Source organism: Gigantopelta aegis, chromosome 1 (assembly GCF_016097555.1).
Source record: "Gigantopelta aegis isolate Gae_Host chromosome 1, Gae_host_genome, whole genome shotgun sequence".
Classification (NCBI taxonomy): domain Eukaryota; kingdom Metazoa; phylum Mollusca; class Gastropoda; order Neomphalida; family Peltospiridae; genus Gigantopelta; species Gigantopelta aegis.
In genome coordinates this window covers 30,564,656-30,586,009 of record NC_054699.1, presented here as the reverse complement: position 1 = coordinate 30,586,009, position 21,354 = coordinate 30,564,656, and the positions used below count along the sequence as shown (strand labels likewise).

At 38.6% G+C, this 21,354-nt stretch overlaps 2 protein-coding genes across 2 annotated transcripts; both read right to left on the bottom strand.

Annotated features, from left to right (window-relative positions):
- Positions 1–1,266: 1,266 nt before the first annotated feature.
- On the bottom strand, positions 1,267–20,434 carry LOC121375627. The gene is made up of 3 exons (XM_041503213.1): positions 20,338–20,434; positions 4,032–4,264; positions 1,267–1,473 (listed from the first exon to the last, which is right to left on the bottom strand). The coding sequence occupies exons 1-3, from the start codon at positions 20,432–20,434 to the stop codon at positions 1,267–1,269; spliced, it is 537 nt and encodes a 178-aa protein (XP_041359147.1).
- LOC121373554 (rab3 GTPase-activating protein catalytic subunit-like) lies at positions 15,026–18,517 on the bottom strand. Its single transcript, XM_041500239.1, has one exon. It carries the CDS (start codon positions 18,397–18,399, stop codon positions 15,319–15,321), a length of 3,081 nt encoding a protein of 1,026 aa, XP_041356173.1. The 5' UTR covers positions 18,400–18,517; the 3' UTR covers positions 15,026–15,318.
- Positions 20,435–21,354: the final 920 nt, after the last annotated feature.

Genomic DNA, 21,354 nt, shown 5'->3' with positions numbered 1-21,354 from the left:
ACTGTTTAAAAACTGAGAGAGAAAAAAATGAAAGTGGTCGTCATAATTATAAGGCAAATAGACCGGATCCAGGAAAATATTAAGGGGAGGGGGTAAAATGGTACATGGACAAATTAGTGAAAATGGCAAACCGATATTTTTGTTTTTTAACTGAACAAAATAAGAAACTTCCGCTGACTTTGCTTGAACATAACTTGATGAAAACAAACCGGGGGAATAATTGTTATATATGCGTTTAAAGAGTGGCAATAAAATGAGAACATATGAAACTCTCAAACAAGAAATATACTTAGAACCATATTTAATTCACTGCTTAAACCCAGATCATAGAAAACATTTCTCTAAACTCCGTCTTAGTGACCATAACTTGAAAATTGAAACTGGCAGGCATACAAAACCATATACTCCTCTTGACCAGCGTCTCTGTGATGAATGCAATATCATTGAAGATGAATTTCATCACATTGTACAATGTAAGAAATATAAGCATCAGCGGTCAAAGTTATTTCATTTTATCTCCAACTACAACCCTTCATTTTTAAATATGACACCCAAAGAGCAGTTTATTTTTATTATGAAAAATCAGGACCCAGCCAACATAGGTGTTATTTGCAAGTTGGTTTTCCAATATAATGAATAGACTGTAGTAGTGACATACATGTATGTGTATATATGTATGTAAAAATATAGTCATTAATTGTTTGTTGATATTGCAACTTTCTAATGTTATTTTGTGCACTCTGTTCCCATGTGGAATGTTTAAATGCAATAATTTTATCTTATCTTATCTTATCTTATGCAGTTTTCCATAAACAGGACAGCACATGCCACTCCCTTTGATTTGTCATTCATGGGACGAGAAAAACCCGACCATCAAGAGACTTAAAAAGATGGCGTTTATGAGCAGATAAGTGTAAAAAGGACAAATATGATAGTTTTTTTCCACCTCAAAACTGGTGATTACTGCCTTTGTTTACACTGTACACACAGCAGTTGGTCGGAGTTTACATCACTTCGCCCCAAGCTAGAGTACCGGACGCATCGAAAACAAAAGAAAATGGCTGCTCCCAGTTAGCAGAAATAATCACGGTGGGTTTTTTTATTAAATCTAAAATTACGCGTTTTTCATTTGTTAAAGTGTTAGTATATGTTGGTGATCCGGGTATTCATCTTTCCAACTCATAAGGCTCATGTTTGAGTTTATTGTCCCTCTAAGGTGCTATTATGCTTTTGTATTCTCTAAGCAAGAAAACTGAGTATACTAATTTAACATTTACAAAATCTCACATAAAAGGTTTCGTGATCCACGGAAGAGACCCTGGATATGGTGACGAGCGCTCGCGTTATAACCGTTCTCGTGTGTGTGTCGATCTCTGTACTGTGGTGGACGATCCCGTGTATCTCACTCGTCCAGTCCTTCACTTGGTCTGGCCATCCGCTGCTGTTACCCATGGCGCTAACACTGTTTAAAAACTGAGAGAGAAAAAAATGAAAGTGGTCGTCATAATTATAAGGCAAATAGACCGGATCCAGGAAAATATTAAGGGGAGGGGGTAAAATGGTACATGGACAAATTAGTGAAAATGGCAAACCGATATTTTTGTTTTTTAACTGAACAAAATAAGAAACTTCCGCTGACTTTGCTTGAACATAACTTGATGAAAACAAACCGGGGGAATAATTGTTATATATGCGTTTAAAGAGTGTTCCATGATGCATCGTTTGGTGCAAAAATCATGGCCATAGGTTAACAGAAACTGGGAGAAATTTTGACCAAGTGTGGTAGGGGTTAAACAAAAACAACAAAAAAATTAATAACGGGTATGACCACCTCTTGAATTGACCACTGCAGTGCATCGCAGGCGCATAGAATTAACTAAAGTGTTGATTTCTGCCTGTGGAATATTGTTCCATTCCTGAATGAGCGCTTGACGCAGTTCGTTGACGTTAGCGGGTGGGTTGGGACGACGCCTCAATCGTCTGTCCAGACTATCCCAGACATGCTCGATGGGGTTGAGATCAGGACTTTTTGCGGGCCAGTCATCAATGAAATCAATGTTATTTGTCCTAAGAAAATTTACAGTGTCTCTAGCTGTATGAGAGGTGGCATTATCCAATCTAATTAAAATTAGCTCCACTATTACATGTGGATCTAAAGACAACCAGTTGGAGCTCATGTCCACCAATCAAAACCTTACTTGCAGAATCCTGCCAGTGATTTAAAAATAATTTGAAAACATTCCGAATTATCCTGAGGGTATACATGTTTCGTGTGAATTACGAATGCCTTAAAACATGTTTTATTTTATAAAATAAATAATTTGTAATGTAAAACTGAAGACTGGTTTTTTTTTTTTTTAATTTTATAAATAAATAAATAATTTTTAATGTAAAATTGAAGACTGATAACCCACCCCGTACGTATTGGTATGGTTCGCTGTACTGCGGCCACTAAAATAGACTCGCCCGATATTTTTAGAATTTGTATGCTCCCAAATAACGTTATAAAAGGCGAAGTGTGATTGGTCAATATTTAAATTATTATTTACAGACGAAATGTTACCTGGACATTGGGGACTACGCAGTGTTGTTAGTTTTAAATCACTGGCAGGATTCTGCAAGTAAGGTTTTGATTGGTGGACATGAGCTCCAACTGGCTGTCTTTAGATCCACATGTAATAGTGGAGCTAATTTTAATTAGATTGGGCATTATCATGCTGAAAAATCGAGATGTTGGCGTTGTTATGGAACAGAGGAATGACGTGATGGGCGAGAATGTCATCGCGGTAACGTTGAGCATTTAAATTGCCATCAGTGACGACTAGTGGTGAACGATAACCATGGGAATGGCTGCCCAGACCATGACACAACCCCCACCCCCGAAACGATCTCGTTCAAGAACACAACAGTCAGCATAGCGTTCATTTCTCCTACGGTAGACGCGCACCCTGCCATCACCACGTTGTAAAGAAAATCTGGATTCATCCGAAAAAAAGAACGGTATTCCAGCGTCGCCGTATCCAACGAGTGTGTACACGTGCCCAATTAAGACGATTTAGACGATGACGTTGCGTTAAAACGCATCCGACGTAAGGACGTCGTGCATGTAAACCGTTCTCCCGCAGACGATTACGAACAGTTTGCCCACTGATTCGGTTATTATGAAGCCCAGGTGTGTTATCAGCAGTAGCAGTGGCAGTTTGGAATCGATTGCGCAAATGCGTGTTCATGATATAGCGGTCTTGACCACGCGTTGTAACACGCGGACGTCCACGACGTGGCAAGTCGTTGGTGCTTCCTGTCGTTCGCGAAGATTTCGCATCGCTCGACTAGAACTCCCAACATGCCTTGCTACGTCTTCTGTCGACATTCCAGCATCAAGCATGCCAATCGCCCGTTCGCGTAAATTATTGGGTATTCTTGGCATACTAAAAATGCTACAATGTAAAAAACGTTAATTTTTTTTACAAAGTTTGAAGCGTTTTCGTTCACTTGACAACAATGTCAGTAAGACAAGTAAAACAAATTGACCGAATACTACACGGGACATGTCGAACCATGCATGCACGTGCAAATTGAATTTCACGTTGTCGACGATTAACAGTGCAAAAATAATCGATAAAATTCATGAATCCTGATAATACAGCTCAAGGCTAATACTACCTATATAATTTCATTACACAATGAATTCTTTAACACAACAAATACTATATGTATAAATCGGAAGTTTCTTTCATTTGAACTTATTTTCGTGCTTATTTTTCAATTAAGGTTCAAGCACGCTGGCCTGGGCACACATCTCGGCTATCTGGGCTGTCTGTCCAGGACAGTAGGTTAGTTGTTAGTTGGTTAGTGGTTAGTGAGAAAGAAGAGGCCTTACACCTACCCATTGAGCCCTTAAGAACTCGCTCTGGGTTGCAGCCGGTACCGGGCTGTGAACCCTGTACCTACCAGTCTGTAGTCCGATGACTTAACCACTACGCCACCGAGGCTGAAACGAAAAATATAGAAGAAAAGAAATAGCTTCTCACATCAAGGACTGTAGCAGAGTTATCTCTTCTTGAACTAGCGCTCGACGTTGTCGCTGACGATGTGGACGTGTGGTTGGCTGTAGTGGTGACGTCACGTGTTTGATTGACGACTCTTCCGAGCATTTCTTGGAAATTATAATTATTCATGCACGTCCCATTAGCGTGCTTGAGCACGCACTGGGTGGCCACGGCCAAGAGAGGATTTTGGGTAGTCGTCGCAGAGGCGTCGATTTCTGACAAAAAGTTAAAAATTTGTTTTGTTTAACGACACCACTAGAGCACACTGATTAAATAATCATCGGCTATAATTGGATATCAAACATTTGGTCATTCTGACATCAGAAACGTATCTTTTATATGCACATGGTCACAGGCAGGATAACACATACAACAGCCTTTGATATACCAGTCGTGGGGTCACGATTGGGATGGGAAAACTTAATTAGAGAAAAGGTTCGATTTTATGAACCAAGCACCTCAGGATAGAACTCAGTCTGATTAAAATTAGCCCTACTGGTCTTATTAACCAGTGTAGTTAACTTTAATCAGATTGGAGAGAACTTTTAGCATTAAAGGAACAGACTCTAGTTTTTAAACACTAGGGCATATTGTCCACTGTTAGAGCCGTCTGTGATCACTGAAATCAAACATTACTTATATTTTATTATTTAGATTATCCATTTCCGTACAACCGAAGTGTTTCTGGTCATCCTGGTGTTTAGATTATCCATTTCCGTACAACCGAAGTGTTTCTGGTCATCCTGGTGTTTAGATTATCCATTTCCGTACAACCGAAGTGTTTCTGGTCATCCTGGTGTTTCTAATACCACAAAATTTAAGTAATGTAAAAACAGTTTATTTGCCGAAATCCTTTTAAAGTGGCTACAAACTCAGGATAGTCCCTTTAATAAAGTATTTTAAATCAAATTTAAAATTTCTGTTTGCTTTGAACTGTTCCAAAAATGATCATGAAGCGGTATGATATGGCTATGGAATGCGAGATGAGTGTTTTAAAATGGTAGAAAATCTCATTTAAAATATCACTGAGTGTACCAATAGTAACGTGCCAATAATTCAACAGATCTAGAGTAGTGATGTTGTCCTAGCAGCGTAGTAACTGGCGGTCTTCCATTTACCGGTATTAAGCATCTTTCTTATATTTTACTTACTCTCTCTCTCTCTCTCTCTCTCTCTCTCTCTCTCTCTCTCTCTCTCTCTCTCTCTCTCTCTCTATATCTCTCTATATATATATATATATATATATCGCTCGCTCTCTCTTTCTCTCTTTCTACCTCCCCGTCTCTCCCTCTCTCTCTCTCTCTCTCTCTCTCTCTCTCTCTCTCTGTGGCTTTTTCTGTATGTCTGTCTGTCTCTGTCTCTCTTTCTCTGTGTGTCTCTGTCTCTCTTTTTGTCTGTGTGTGTCTCTCCTGCCTCTCTCTTTCTCTCTCTCTCTCTCTCTCTTTCTCTCTGTCTGTCTCTCTCGCTGTGTGTGCGTGTGTGTGTGTGGTGTGTGGTGTGTGTATGTGTGTGTGTGTGTGTGTGTGTGTGTGTGTGTCTATTACTAAGACTGCGATAAATCCATAACAGCAGCATACGTGTATACTTACCATAAGCGTATGAGACAAGGAGGCAGGGGGGCTGGAGCAAAACCTAAAATTCGGGCAAAAATGGTAGATATTCGGGCAAAATGTGCTAACCGTAGACCTTTTTTTTTCCATCATGTATTTCCATCATTTACCCTCAAAATTAATTGTAATCCATGTAAAAATGCGCAGTGATACATTTGCAACTGAACTGAACTGAACTGAACATTTATTTCTCTCAGGCCGTAATCCACGGCATATGAGGAACAATATATAATACAACAATTCACACTTTTTAACAAGATGACAGAGTAAAACTATTCACATAAGTATATCTACATAAAACGAACATGGGAATATAATTATAAATAATTGGTTTGGGTTTGCATACACAATAATAATACAATAAAGCTATGAGCCGGAGGGCTTGAAAGTATTCATAATATGTTTACAAAATATTGCAAGTTTTCGGAGGACACCAGTTTTTTTACAATTAAATAATTCGTGAAATTTATATGTGTTTGGTTTGGATCGATAATATTTCGGTATATATTGAAGTCTGAAGTGGTTAAAATATGGGCATGTAAAAATATAATGGAATTCATCTCCGATGTCGTTAGTGTTGCATAAAAAACACAATCTATCATGTAATGGTTTACGTATCCATCTACCTGTTTCTAATAAATTTAAATAATTTTCGAATGCTATACTGCTTTTAAATATTTTGTAACAAGATGCTTTCGATGAAGTGTCAATATGACTGTACCATGTTTGCAAAAATTGATCTATGAGTTTTGTTGAAATAAAAAATTTTAACAATGAAGCACTATTAATACGCTCACAATGTGACCACCATATGTATGTGCAACCAATATTATCTAAAATTGATTTTATAAAAGCTATCCATTTGTGATCATAAAAATGTGTATTATAATCATTCAATAACATTCTGTACACTAATAATGATAGCTTGAACCATATGTAACTGTTTGGTAGTAATGGTAATATGAATAAATATCGTTATTCAGATTTGAGCCTTTTCGTTTAATTCGGGCAAAAACCAACCTACCCCCGTACAAAATTGGGAGCCCGTACGCCTATGATACTTACCATCTGTAGCCGCGAACACCGTCAGGACGCACAGACACGTGAAAAGTATAAAGAACATCATCATACATCCCATATCCTTAATCATCTTTCAAACATCACATCGACGGTCCATTATATGAAGAAACAAAACCATGACGAATTCGCATTCAAGTCACAAAAATTGTATGAGCTTAATTTTCAACGTTGAACAGGTCTAAGGAAAATTCAAACAGAATAAAACTAGGGATCTCATCAGCTTAAAAATCGAATGTGAATAACAAACCATTTTTCGTATAGAGCTTGATAACGAAACACTTGGTAAATACCAAAGAATGATATACTATCAAAATGGCGGACAATTAGAAGGCATGGATGCGGGAACGCAGTAGTACTGGGTATATTTATATGGGAAAGTCACATCTGCGATGCTCGTTAAGAATTTAACGCCAGTGATGCAAAAACCTAGGAAGCGGGTGTAATTAATTAAATAAACAACAGCCTTTATAGTAGATTACGGAATGTTTGAAAAATGGTAAATTATTACTGCTGCTGTCTAAACGTAATCTTCAAAGGGAATGGCGCACTGGACTTTGAAAGAGCAATGTAGTACATGTATATATTTGTTTTTTCCCCCGTTTCAGCTAGTGACTGGCATATCAAGAGCCGTGGTATGTGCTGTCCTGTCTCTATTGGAAAGTACATATAAACGGTCATTTACTGCTATTCGGTAGAAGTAGTCTAGCCTATATTGTCTAGGTCAAGTGCAGAAGTGATATTAAACTTAAATTTTGCAATCTGTGACAGAGTTCAAGTTTTTGTTTATCGACACCACTAGAGCACATCGATTAATTAATCATCAGGTATGGGATGTCAAACATTTGGTAATTCTCAAACGTCGTCATCAGAGGAAACCCGCTACATGTTTTCTAATGCAGTAAGGGATTATTTATATGCATTTTCACACAGACAGGAAGGCACATACAACGGCCTTTGACCAGTTGTAATGCACTGGTTGGAACGAGAGAAAAAAAAAATTCACTTGAATGGATCCACCGAGGTGATTCGATCCTGCGACGCAAGCACCTCAGCCGAGCACTCAACCGACTGAGCTAAATCCCGCCCCCTATGAGAGAAGAACGAGGTTACTTGCTCCCCAGGCTGAATTGACGGACATTCTGCGGCACGGTCGCGTTTTTTAATGTGTGTATGTGGGGGGGGGGGGGGGGGGGGGGGGGGGGGGGGGTTGTTACTGAGTTTAGATTTTTTAGATATCAAACGTTTGATAATTCTGACACGTAATTTTGAGAGGAAACCCACTGCATTAAGTGTGTGTGTGTGTGTGTGTGTGTGTGTGTGTGTGTGTGTGTGTGTAATCTTTTACATACACTTTCCTCACAGACAGGACAACACATACCAAATACCGTATACTTTGATAAGCCAGGGGTCGGGATATAGCACAGCCGATTGGGTGCTTGTGTTGCAGGACTGAACCACCTCGCAGGATCCATTCACGTGATTAGCTCTACTATTACATGTGGATCTAACAGCAGCCAGTTGGAGCTCGTGTCCACCAATCAAAACCTTTCTTGCAGAATCATGCCAGTGATTTGAAAATAATTTGAAAACATTCCGAATTATCCTGAAGGTATAGGATATGTTTCGTGTGAATTACGAATGCCTTAAAGAGACATTCCTGAGTTTGCTGCAATGTTTAAGATGTTATCGACTGAGAGAGAATTTTTGACGACTGTAATTACATAATTGAAATATATTTTTCTGCATAAAATATTAGTGGCTGTATATTAAACGTGTTTCTGATCGTCCTAATATTTGTACTAGGTTAAATTTCATTTTATTTCCTAAAAACTATTTTTCCGTACGTACGAAATTATTTGAAGACAAGCTCCAGTTTGGGCTTCTTACGAATATTAAGACGACCAAAAACACATTGAATATACAGACACTGATATTCTAAACAAGAAAATATATTTAATATGTATGTTTAATCGTAGAAATATTTTAGAAGTCGAAAACATCTTACAATGCAGCAAACTCGGGAATGTTCCTTTAAAACATGTTTTATTTTATAAAATAAATAATTTTTAATGTAAAATTGAAGACTAATAACCCATCCCGTACGTATTGGTATGGTTCGCTGTACTGCGGCCACTAAAATAGACTCGCCCGATATTTTTAGAATTTGTATGCTCCCAAATAACGTTATAAAAGGCGAAGTGTGATTGGTCAATATTTAAATTATTATTTACAGACGAAATGTTACCTGGACATTGGAGACTACGCAGTGTTGTTAGCAATCTGATTAAAATTAGTTCTACTGGTCTAAATAAAGCATCCGTAATTCACATGAAACATATCGTATACCCTCAGGATAATTCGGAATATTTTCAAATCACAAGCATGATTCTACAAGTAAGGTTTTGATTGGTGGACACGAGCTCCAACTGGCTGCTGTTAGATCCACATGTAATAAGTGTCCAGAACTAATTTTAATATCGGAAATTCTGAAAACAAATCTGAGATTTTTCATACATACGTGTGTATGCTATATCACAAATCAGAATTGTATTCACAGGCATAGACGTTAAAAGATAACAGCGACGGTGGAGGATGGGGAGGGTGTGTGATAGTATATATACTAGTATTAAGTTTTCTTTCAATGAGTGAGGAAGAAGGGGCAAATAAATTATTAACACGAATTGAGGAAATCAATGCACCCCTGCCCGCAGCCCTCCCCCCCCCCCCCCTCCCCCAACTTCCGACGACTATAGTGTGTCTAGCATCAGCATTTCAAATAAAAACACCAGTCAAACATTCATAGCTTAAAATAATGTTTAATATATCATAATAACCAACAATTCAGTAAGCATTCCTATTCAAGCATTTGAGATTTTGGTTTTCTAAAGTCAGTTATGGACAAAGGTCGGCATTTAATATCTAACAGTAATCAGTAAAGGGAACATATCGATATCAGAACACGTACAATGAGACTTGGATTTTTCAAACAGAACAGTAACAACATAAACAGAAATACAGAATTCAGTTATAAATTGTTTGTCAAGACTAAAAGACAGTAATATTGCCATGCAACTGACAACCATACCAGTAGTCTATAAATAGACGGTACTCCCCGAGTGTCTTGTGATATCATTATTTATCAGCACGAGTTGATTTTCATACTTTTATCAACGAGTGCTGATAAATAATATTTATTATTACAGTACATGCATATACTAGATCGAACATAGCAACACGTGTAAGCACAGGATACCTTTATTTTCTTGTACCGTGTATTGACATCCAACAAGTTATTTTTCAAAGATGGTACTTACGGTACCCACCTCGTCTTGCTAAAAATATTGTTTGGTTATGCTGGGCTCAAGACTACCAACTGCCAGCACAACGTTGGTCAACGTTCTGCTATCACGACATCTACAACTGTCCAGTTGCTAGTCCCAGGGGCCTAATTCACTAAACTCTCGCAATTTTGCGATCTCGCACTGCAATGCTAAAATACTTGCAAAGAGGATACTTTGGTGTCTAGCAGAGCCCCAGGGGCCTAATTCACAAAGCTCTCTTAGACTCTGCTAGACAACAAAGCATCATCTGCACTGCGAGATCGCAAAGTTGCGAGAGTTTAGTGAATTAGGCCCCAGATCACTTACAACTGGATTCTCGTCGTATACGACTTCTACGACTAATTAGTTGTTAATCTGAGCGCACCTGTCGTAAAGTCAGGAGTTGGGGGGGGATACAACCGTTGAGTTGACGAGCTTCGTCGTAACAGTTGACAGTCTGAGCCTATTAACAGCCCTCCCCCACCCCCTGACGTGTTCGAAGGCAAATTCCAGATGTACATGTATCTGTTCTTGATGCTTCCGATCTACCCAGCAGGCCTCTGAGAATTAAAAATCTGCGTGACCCATTTATCGGTTACGCAGAAATAAATTCAGGTGACCCATTTCCTTTTTGCGTTTCCAACCAGTTATATCCAAGTACATGTAAAGGGTGCTCCAAATTCTGCGCGGAAAAAAAAAAAAAAGGTTACGCAAAATTAAATTTGCATGTACGGTCGTTCTCGCAATTTTCTGAGGCCTGCTCAGTAGTTTCTGTTCAGTTTTATCAATCATTGTGCCCCACAGGAATTATTGTTCGATAAATAAATGAATTATTAATCGATATAATCCATTAAGTTAATGCAGTTTAGAATTGAAAAAGACAAGTATTGTATATGGTGTTGGAGGCATATGATGTCGGAAGTACATTAATTATGTATATCGGACACTAGTACTGTCGGAAATTTTTGTAAATACCCATTCTACGATACTTTACCTAATTTAGCATTTACTTGTTTGGGCTCTCATTGATGTACAAGGTGGTGTTTACTCTTGAAATTAAACTATGTCAGTACACAGGTGATTTGTGACCTTTATTGGAACAGACTATAACACATTTTGATCGATATGTATCAATTGCATTTACCCGTAAACAAACTTTTATTTTAAAACTGCAAGTTAACTGATTATTTTGAACTGCAGCATAAATTACTGATTATGACAAGCATACATGTATTTATTGAATATAAATTAAATACAAGTTCATTAGAAATTTACACAATCTTGCAACAATTTAAAGGTGCTATATAACACCAGTAGATAAAATTATTTCCTATAATCATTTATGGGCATATTGTTAAAGGTATCTTCTTTAAATGTTAAATCAAAAGTTTATTTTTTAAAAAACCCACCCAAAACCCCAAATGATTTGCAATATCTGTCATTGGGTAACATTGAGATAGCACCTTTAATACCTGTATAATGGATCTTATAATGGCTCTTGACAGTTTTGCTCAGAAGTTACTTATAAATGACTACAAATATTTTGTTTTGGAGAAACAGTCCCTCACATTTTGTAACAACAATGAAATTGACACATGTTGACCAAAATTTGTTATAGTCTGTTCCAATTAAGTGCAGAAATCACCTGTTTATTGACATTTTTCTTTTAATTTCAAGAGTAAACACCACCTTGAACAACAATGAGCGCCCAAACAAGTAAATGCTAAATAGATATTTACAGTTTAATATGTAAGAAATAATCGACGAAAGTAGTTTTTATTCTATTTCCGACAGTACTATAGTTGCCAGATATCCATTCGGGATGTAGCCCAGTGGTAAAGTGCTCGCTTGATGTGCGGTCGGTCTGGGATCGATTCCCATTAGTGGGCTCATTGGGCTATTTCTCGTTCCAGCCAGTGTACCATAACTGGTATATCAAAGGCTGTTGTATGTGTTATCCTGTCTATGAGATCCCTTGCTACTAATAGAAAAATGTATCAGGTTTCCTCTCTAAGACTACATGCCAAAATTACCAAATGTTTGACACCCAATAGCCAATGATTAATAAATCAATGTGATCTAGTCGTGTCATGAAAGAAAACAAATTAACCTTCAACAGGGGCTTTTTTTCACAATTTGTATCAAACAAAGTTAACATTACATATAAAACTTCTCGACACTAGCAAGGAAATATTTTGGTGCCCGATGTTCATTAAAACATGGCTGGAAATGAAAATGAATACTTATAAACACAAAGGTATAAAAAAAAAATTCAATACTAAATTTTTCCAGGGGTGAAAGAAAAAGAAAATGTTTTATTTAACGACGCACTCAACACATTTACGGTTATATGGCATGATTAGGCCATCGGTCTACAGGCTGGTAGGTACTGGGTTCGGATCCCAATCGAGGCATGGGATTTTTAATCCAAATACAGACTCCAAACCCTGAGTGAGTGCTCCTCAAGGCTCAATGGGTAGGAGTAAACCACTTGCACTGACCTGGTTCAACAAAGGCCATGGTTTGTGCTATCCTGCCTGTGGGAAGCGCAAATAAAAGATCCCTTGCTGCTAATGGGAAAGAGTAGCCCATGTAGTGGCGACAGCAGGTTTCCTCTCAAAATCTGTGTGGTCCTTATGTCTGATGCCATATAACCGTAAATAAAATGTGTTGAGTGTGTCAGACATATGGTTACGGACCACACAGATAACAAGAGACGAAACCAGGGCCCATGCTTATAAATCTATATGGCGTTGTCATGACATTAGTGTCTCAGACTCTATTAGTCTCGAGTCTCTAAAAGTTTTATAAGCACCAGGCCTGCAGTCACCACTTCATGGGCTACTCTTTTCGATTAGCAGCAAGGGATCTTTTATATGCACCATCCCACAGACAGGATAGTACATACCACAGCCTTTGTTACACCAGTTGTGGAGCACTGGCTGGAACGAGAAATAGCTCAATGGGCCCACGGACGTAATTGCATTATAAAAGACATGTACAATACATAAATTTACAGAAAATGGTTTAATGTGTTATTTGACAATACAGGACATACAATTTCAAATGATACCAAACTTGCCGGGATGAAATGAACTTTCAAAACTACTAACTATGATGGTTTACATGAAGCTGAATGCAGAACTCCAGGGCTTTAGATTGCACCAAAGTCGAGGAGATAAATGATTTGCCCAAAAATAAGCAAGCCCAAATTATATACAAAATGCTGATCGTAAAACATTTCACATGAAAACCAATGAAATGTTAATCTGTAATTACATTAAAATTATTTTTAAAAAAACCCAACCTCCTTGACAATGCATTCATGAATATCTACAAATCTTTACCATCTACATATATATATGTATTAAAGGCACAGACCCTAGTTTCAGCACATGAAAATGCACACTAAGTTTAGTTAATCTACAAGCCTGAAACACATTTAGATACAGTTACAATTGAGTGAAACATGAGTCTCTGACTTTGAAATGGTCAAATACCCTCTAAATATAGACTAAAACTGGACTCCATAACTGTTACCTCTCAGACGCATGTGCGTTTTTAAAAATATGAGAAATGCATTTTGTGATATTAAAAACACCAGGATGACACAAAAAACTTCGAATGTATGGAAATTAATAATGTAAACAATAAAATCTAAGTTAAGTATGATTTTAGTTATCAAATACGGCTCTAATAGTAAAAAATATGCCTTAGTGTTTAAAAACTTGGGTATGTCCCTTTAATAACATTATTGCATTAAAAAGATCTTGATGTGTTCAAAACTGGCAAAACTTCTGTGGTGTTCAAATTAGTGAGATCTAAAGCCCTGGAACTGCCCCCCCCCCCCCCCACCACCACCACCATCATACTCACCCCCTCCAGTTGAAATGACAAAATTAACACTAATTATAACAACTTTACAATCCATGTATTGTTTAACATCAATTATATTAATTTTTAGGTGTAAGAAAATAACAAGGTGGAAAACATTGATTAGACTTATACTGGTATCTAGAATACACAGAGCTGAAGGACAAAATATACCCCCAACTCCCCACCCTCAACTTCCAACTGCTCACACATATATGTACCATCCACATTAATATTATTTAGTCCAATACAGAAATTAATTTGTCCCACCCAGCCACCCAAACTGGGCACCCGAGGGCAAATGTCCCCTCTGCACCCACCTTACCACACCATTGCAAATTTGCATATATATATATACATATACATGTATTAAAAATATTCCACATGTATGGTAATAATAGATGTATACATGTGTAAAAGTATTGTACTTCTTAGCATATTATTTCAGATGGTTTTGAACAGTGAAATACATAAAACATATACGTAACTTGGTATCTTAATAAAAATGTCCTAAAGGATCAACATTCATGCACGGTAAATCATAAATTTTATGCAAGTATTAATAGTCAACAGCGTAGATGGACAATTTTTAACCATTCATGATTCTAGAGCTGATAGCCTAGGTATATATCACAAGTAATCAACCCTTTACCCTGACGAGGCCACAAATACTAATTTAGCATCAGGCCTGCTTTCCATTATCATGATTCCACTAGCACTTTATCATGCGTGTTTCTGCACATGGAAATGTTCTTTTTCATATATGCCTTTTCACAAGTGGATTATTGTACTAAATTTGACGCTGGCATTGTGTACTTTTTTGGCTAAAAGCAAGTACTTAGTGTTATGACATCACCACGCTGAAAAACTTGCACACAGAAATCCCTCTCAACTATCAACTTGTTCCCCCATTCCGTTGCATGCCTGTGAGCAGAAGGAACTGTTATATGGCGTTGGACATATGGTTAAGGACCACACAGATATTGAGAGAGGAGATCCACTGTCGCCACTTCATGGGTTACTCTTTTCAGTTAGCAGCAAGGGATCTTTTATAAGCACCATCCCACAGACAGGGTAGTACATACCTCGGCCTTTGATATACCAGTTGTGGTGCACTGGCTGGTGCAAGAAATAGCCCAATGGACACACCGATGGGGATCAATTACAAACCGACCGTGCATCAAGCGAGCGCTTTACCACTGGGCTATGTCACACCCTTCCCATGAATGGAATCATGCATATGGAAAAGGTATTATGTAAATGCATCGTATCGATAAATCGTGTTAATAGAAAGCTGGTCTAATCAAGTAATTAAATTAGAAAGAACAATTGCAACATGTAAATACATTTTCAAGATGTAAATAAATAAAATAATAAAAAAACAATTCACTGAAATGTGGTGTCTGAAGAAAATGCCCCTGCTAATCTAAAGTCATTGTCCACCAGAACACAATACATCTTTTGAGGAAGGACTCTAGAGTAAGGAGCTGGTCTTGGCACCATTGCTCGGAGTATGTACTCTCTGGCAGATGCCCTAGGAAAGTCGGAAACAGTACTAGCAGGTTTGTGCGGCTCTTCTGTGGGCTGTTTGGAATCTTTCTCCTCATCCAGAAGCATAAATTCGGCCTTTTGGGATGCCACAAACAGTTTGTGAATAATGGCCCCAGCTGGCCCACATGGCCCACCTCGTACGTTTACTTCTGGCTGCTGAAGAAGACTTGACACAAACAGCTGTAGCTCTTCCTCACCACCCACGTTTTCCAGCATGTCCACCGTGAATTTAGACTTCAGTGATCTTGTCCTCGCTATGACAGTCTCAGCAAGTTCAATCATGTGCACAAGTTGTTCATATTTTCTGTTCACAGGGTAATGGGTAAGCTTGACGGACTTGGATACAATCTGGTTAACAAGTGTCTTTAATGTTGGAACATCAGGTTCCTCATTTTCCAAGATCTTAACAATGGATGCATGGATCAATACAGGCATCAGCTGGATAACAACATCTGCAGGTTTTAGTGAAACCAAAAAATGCAGAACTTTTTCAGCTTCTTTAGTGTCATCAAAGAGCCTTTTCTGCCGCCTTGCCGGAACTGGCCGGGAACTTTGCCACACTTCAACCCACATGTTACCAGGAATCTGCATTCTTGGACTCAGGCAACCATGGATCACAGTTCCGTCATCTTCATCCACTTCTTCTTCAATGAAATCTCTTGGAGAATACCATCTAACAAAATCCTCCAAAGAACATCCAGGGTTGGCCGCCTTGAATGACTCCATATCCGAAAGCAGACAAGCACTCTGCATGCGAGCTCTCAGCTGTGTACCTTCTGGAGATGATCCTAACTTGGCCAAGACCTCAGCATGTTCCTCCAACATATCTTCAGTCATTGGGGATGGTTCCTGTGTTATTGGGATGTACATTGGTTCCCCTGAACTCAGTAGCTTCAAGTCTTTACACGGAGCTAATCTGCCCTCAGGTTTGTGAGTGACAGTATCAGTGAAGGTTTCACTGAGGCAAGATTCAGTGCTGTTCTGTTGTTTTAGTGTATCAGTGTTGTATTCATCAACATGATCATCAGGTACATTTTCTTTTGCTTCATCTTTTGGAGCTGTCTTAGCTGCTTCAGATTTCTCATCTTCGCATTCAAAGAACTCATCATCACTTGAGCTTCCACCACTGGCCACAAAATCAGCCTTAGATGAATTAGGTGTCGCTTTTGGTGACACAGTCTCAGAATTGTCATTGCATAATACAGTCTGATCATTAAGGTCTGCATCCTTTGGTAAACTGTTTTCTCTAGGCGAAGATTCCAAATTGTAACCCATAGATTCTCTCTTCCTTTTCCTTTCTATACAGCAATTTAACATTTGCAATTTCTGGTGCAAAAGGCAAGTACCCAAATTGGGTTGACATTGTTCAATGCCAGAAATCAGATGACCATTTTCCCATCTGTACCTCATTTCCAAAATGAACTCTTGCCATAAGTGAGCAACTGCACTAAGGCCGCCATGGTTGTGATTAATGATGCAGAATGTAACTGCAAGCTTGAATGTCAAGCTGTCTAAAGGAGCGGACTTCATCTGCTTATTCATTTGCTTCATAAGCTCTTGATACCTTTCAGTTTCAGGAATTTTTTCTCCATCCTCATCTTCTGAGTCTTCTTTGGCTTCAGCACATTTAGAAGCTGTCCCTTGAGCATCAGGAAACAAGAAAAACAGAATGTGATTCAGCATTTCTTCAGGAATAGGTGCTTCTTCTGGCTTCATTTTCAATCTGGCTGTTGCTCTGGACACAACATTTCCTAGCGATGGAAGTGAATAGGACACTGTCGGTTCTGTGAGTCGCTGAAGGACTTGGCTGATGTCTCCTGCTTGCTGTTTATCTTGGTCTTCTGATATTTTACTTCCCAGCAGTTCATCAGTGGTTTCTTTTCGGTTGCAAAGACTGAGGAATTCTCTGAGGTAATCACCAAGCAAGCTAACAGGATCTTCAGTCATATTGACTCTTACACTCCACTGTGGTGCTTGCAAAGGATCAAGATCAGAATAAATATGGTTTTCTACAATCATATCTTCTGACAAACTGGGCCACGTACAGGACAGGTTAAGATCACTTACTGGATCTTCACATACCCCAAATGGAAGAACACCAAAACTTTTACATCCAACTTCTCCCTCCATAACACCATTGAAGTCAGGCATTTCTTGAGCCCAAAAGGAGCTTCCCCAATCTTCCAAGATGTAAGTGAATCGTACTGATACAGACACAGGTGGCATTGAAATATACACACAACCGAGTTTCGACTTGAATACATCAAGGAGACCTGCCAGATGATTATACTGTGTTGGCGTCTTCTTTAAATGGACCATTTCAAACTCAACACTTGCTCCAGGAAGACTACAAGTTCCACAATAGAGTTTACGCCAGCTCTGTTGAACCTGGATGAAGACTGGTACTGTACAACAGGTATTATTCAAGGCAACACTAGCTGAACTTAGCAAGAGTTTGGAACGGCTCTCGCTGTCAATCTTTTCATTAACTGCTGGGGAAATGATTATGAACTCCTGCAGTCCAAACCATCGACATAAACAGTGAGCCCTGGAAGGGAAGTCATTTTCCAAGTTCATTATATCAGAAAAAACTGTCGGCGTTTTCTCGTCATCTTCGTCAACATCGTCAGATTCATCATGTCGCTCTTTTTCTTCAGAACTCCTCGACTCATTTGGTACAAATGTCTTTAAATATTTATGAACAATTTTGAACTTAAAATCTGCAAAGTCTATTGCATCAGTGCGTTCATCCCAGGTCCCATTCGTGTATTCGTCTTTTGGAGCTGGTTGCAGAGGTGGGCGATTTGCCAGTTTCCATTCGTGAAGAATTTCTTCCAATCTTGCAATAAACCTTTCCCATTCCGATGCAGTCGTAAAATCGGTAATTTCAAACACATCCGAGTCTTCGTCTGCCATTGCTACACAACGAGATCGTGTATTTTTGTTTCAAATTAATTGTATTTACGATACCAAGCCAGCTGCTAATGAACGTTTGTTGGTCTTGTACAACCTGGCACTTTCCAGTCATCGCCCATTTTCGCTATTGATCAAGGGAGACTATTCTCATCTAAATCCATTTTCCTAAACAACTACTAAAGTTTTTTTCAAATCAGCGTTTGCTGAATTTAACACTGTTATTACCTTAATTAAATGACAATTAAAATATAACATTTTGGTCTCTAATTTATGTATATCTACGTATATTATATGTAAACAATTAAAATAATTTGAAACGTTGGGCTTTTAAGATAGTTTTTAAGACAATTTATATTTTCTATATAAAGAATTTAGCATAGTCTAAAACTTAGAAAATACATTGTGAATTATTTTATTAAAGTTAAATACACATGTTTACAGTGAATGGTATTAATGTATGAATGAGTGGATCCATGAAAGAATTGACAGATAGATGGATACATGCGTGGATGAATTGGTGGATGGATGGATGGATGGACGGACGGACGGACGGACGGACGAACGGATGGATGGATGGACGTATGTCTATGGATGGCTGCCTAGCTGGTTGGTTGGCTGGCTGGCTGGATAGATGGAAGGATGTATGCATGGATGTAAATTTGCTTTTCCATAATTAAAATCAAGTTAAGGATATTCGTAAAGTTCAGTGCATTCCTCCACACACACACACACAGAAACACACGCACACACACACAAGCGCGCGCACGTATGCACGGACGCACGCACGCATACGCTCTCTCTCTCTCTCTCTCTCTCTCTCTCTCACACACACACACACACACACACACACACAAGAACACGCACGTACAAACAAACAAAAAACATGATTTAACAAATTTATTTTGCTTTAGTGTGGTAGTTGTAAATTCATCATCGACTGGGTGTTATTTAACTGTGGAAACGACTTCCTTTACTGTTACATATGTTAGAATAAATTCCAATAATTGTAGCTTCCTATTAGGTTCTAATAATAACTAACCAGTTCATTTTCTTTTCTTGTTTTTGTTTTAACAAAAGAAACTAATGACTTTCAAAATTGCTTAAAAGGACAAAACCTAGTTTTTAAACACTAAGGCATATTTTTCACTATTAGAGCCGTTTATGATCACTGAAATCAAACATTACCTATATTTTATTGTTTAGATTATCCATTTCCCTACATCCTAAGTGTTTCTGGTCACCCTGAATTTTTCATATTTTTAAAAACACGCACGTGCGTCTCAGAAGTAATGTTTATGGAGTCACGTTTTATTCTATTTGTATGGGTATTTCAACGTCACAGACTCTTGTTTCACTCACTTGTATCCAAATTTGTTACAGGTTTGTAAATTAACCAAACTTACTGTCCATTTTTACGGGTTTAAACTAGTGTCTAGGTGAAAAATACGCCTTAGTGTTTAAAAACTGGGATCTGTCCTTTTAATAAAGGGAAATTATGGTTGTGTAACAATATAATAGACTTCTTTCTCATTCCACTGCGCATGTGCCCGTTGCGGAGTTGCTCGAGGACGCAAACCGCGAGATCTCGCCAAAATAGACCTATCTGCAAATTGGGGGGGGGGGGGGGGGGTACAAAAGCAATGGGAGGAAAATTCGTTATCCTTCCATCGATATCCAGCCAATGGATATCGGAAACGTTTGTGGGTAATCGTTTCACGTAGAAAACGATTTTAATGTTACTCTAAGTACGAGGGTTTGTTCGGCACATTTTGTAAAATGAAGTGAGAGGACTTTCAGGCGCGTTTCGAACCCCAGCTCAACCCCTTGTTCAAGTAAAATAAAAAATAAAAAATAATAAATTAATTTTAAAAAAATCAAAAAAATCTCTTATATGAATTACTTAATCTTGATTATTCTAAGGTTCAACGGAGTGGTCACCTCTGCTTCGACGTGAGTCATCCGGATGCGTTTGTCTCCCCCCGGCGGTGCTTGAACACATACAACTTTCCTGGAACAATCTCTCCTTTTGCTTCATCTACTAAATTATACTCACGTTGGATTCTTTCAGTGCTACTTTCCTAGTGACATCAACGTTGGTTTTATTTAATTATTACTTATCATCAGAGAGTGCCACGATTGAACCGAGCTGCGGTTGGACACGACGGGGGAGGGTGATGGGATGTCGGAAGTTGGGTGCTTTTAAGAGGCCATAATAGGGCGTAGGCGGTTTTGGCCTTAGGGTTAAGAGTTGGATCTGACCTCCCCTCCACACCCCCGGCCCCCGCCTGGTCACACCAAAATTCGGATATGATTGGCATTTTTGCATATATAACCTTTCCATTGAAATCTTTCCTATGGGGCCTGGGCTAACCTTTCCTCCTAACCTCCTTGGGTCTAAATTTAATTTAATTTAATTTATTATAAGTTATAAATAATTATTTAGACTAGCCCATCACAATTTGCGCCATTCATATAAAAGCATATTTTAATAAGGGACGGTCCATAAATATCGATGTGCTTCACAATCCGAACAATGTTCGGAAGGGGGGGGGGGGGGGAGGGGGTAAAAGCCATGTTCGGATTGCTTTTCAGGTAAAAGATCGGTCCATCGAAGCTCCCGTTTCATACACATTATAGGTTAGGGCTTAGGGGATGGGGGGAGTTCAAACCCAATCCTAGTGGATTATAAAACCACTGACATTTATGGAGCCCGAGTTTAATCTGACTGTAATAGGCGCATTAGAAGTCACGACCTTTTTTAATTTTGGACAATAAAATTTCGCGGGTTTTTTTTTTGTCATAAGAATTCCTGTCCCGAATGCTATATCGGATTTTTTGGGCGTGTTCGAAACCCCTAGTGGTATATTAGCCCGACACTCTGACTGTAAGAGAGCTGACGGACATTTGGACATAAACCGCTCTCATTACACAAAGACCAAGCTATGTATTTTTTTG

Coding starts and splice junctions, on each gene's coding strand:
- LOC121375627 (XM_041503213.1), bottom strand. CDS start 20,434: ATGAAGCAAAAGGAGAGATTGTTCCAGGAAAGTTGTATGTGTTCAAGC. Junction 4,265..20,337: donor TGACTCACGTCGAAGCAGAG/GTGACCACTCCG, acceptor ACTTTTTGTCAG/AAATCGACGCCTCTGCGACG. Junction 1,474..4,031: donor ACTCTGCTACAGTCCTTGAT/GTGAGAAGCTAT, acceptor TTTCTCTCTCAG/TTTTTAAACAGTGTTAGCGC.
- LOC121373554 (XM_041500239.1), bottom strand. CDS start 18,399: ATGGCAGACGAAGACTCGGATGTGTTTGAAATTACCGATTTTACGACT.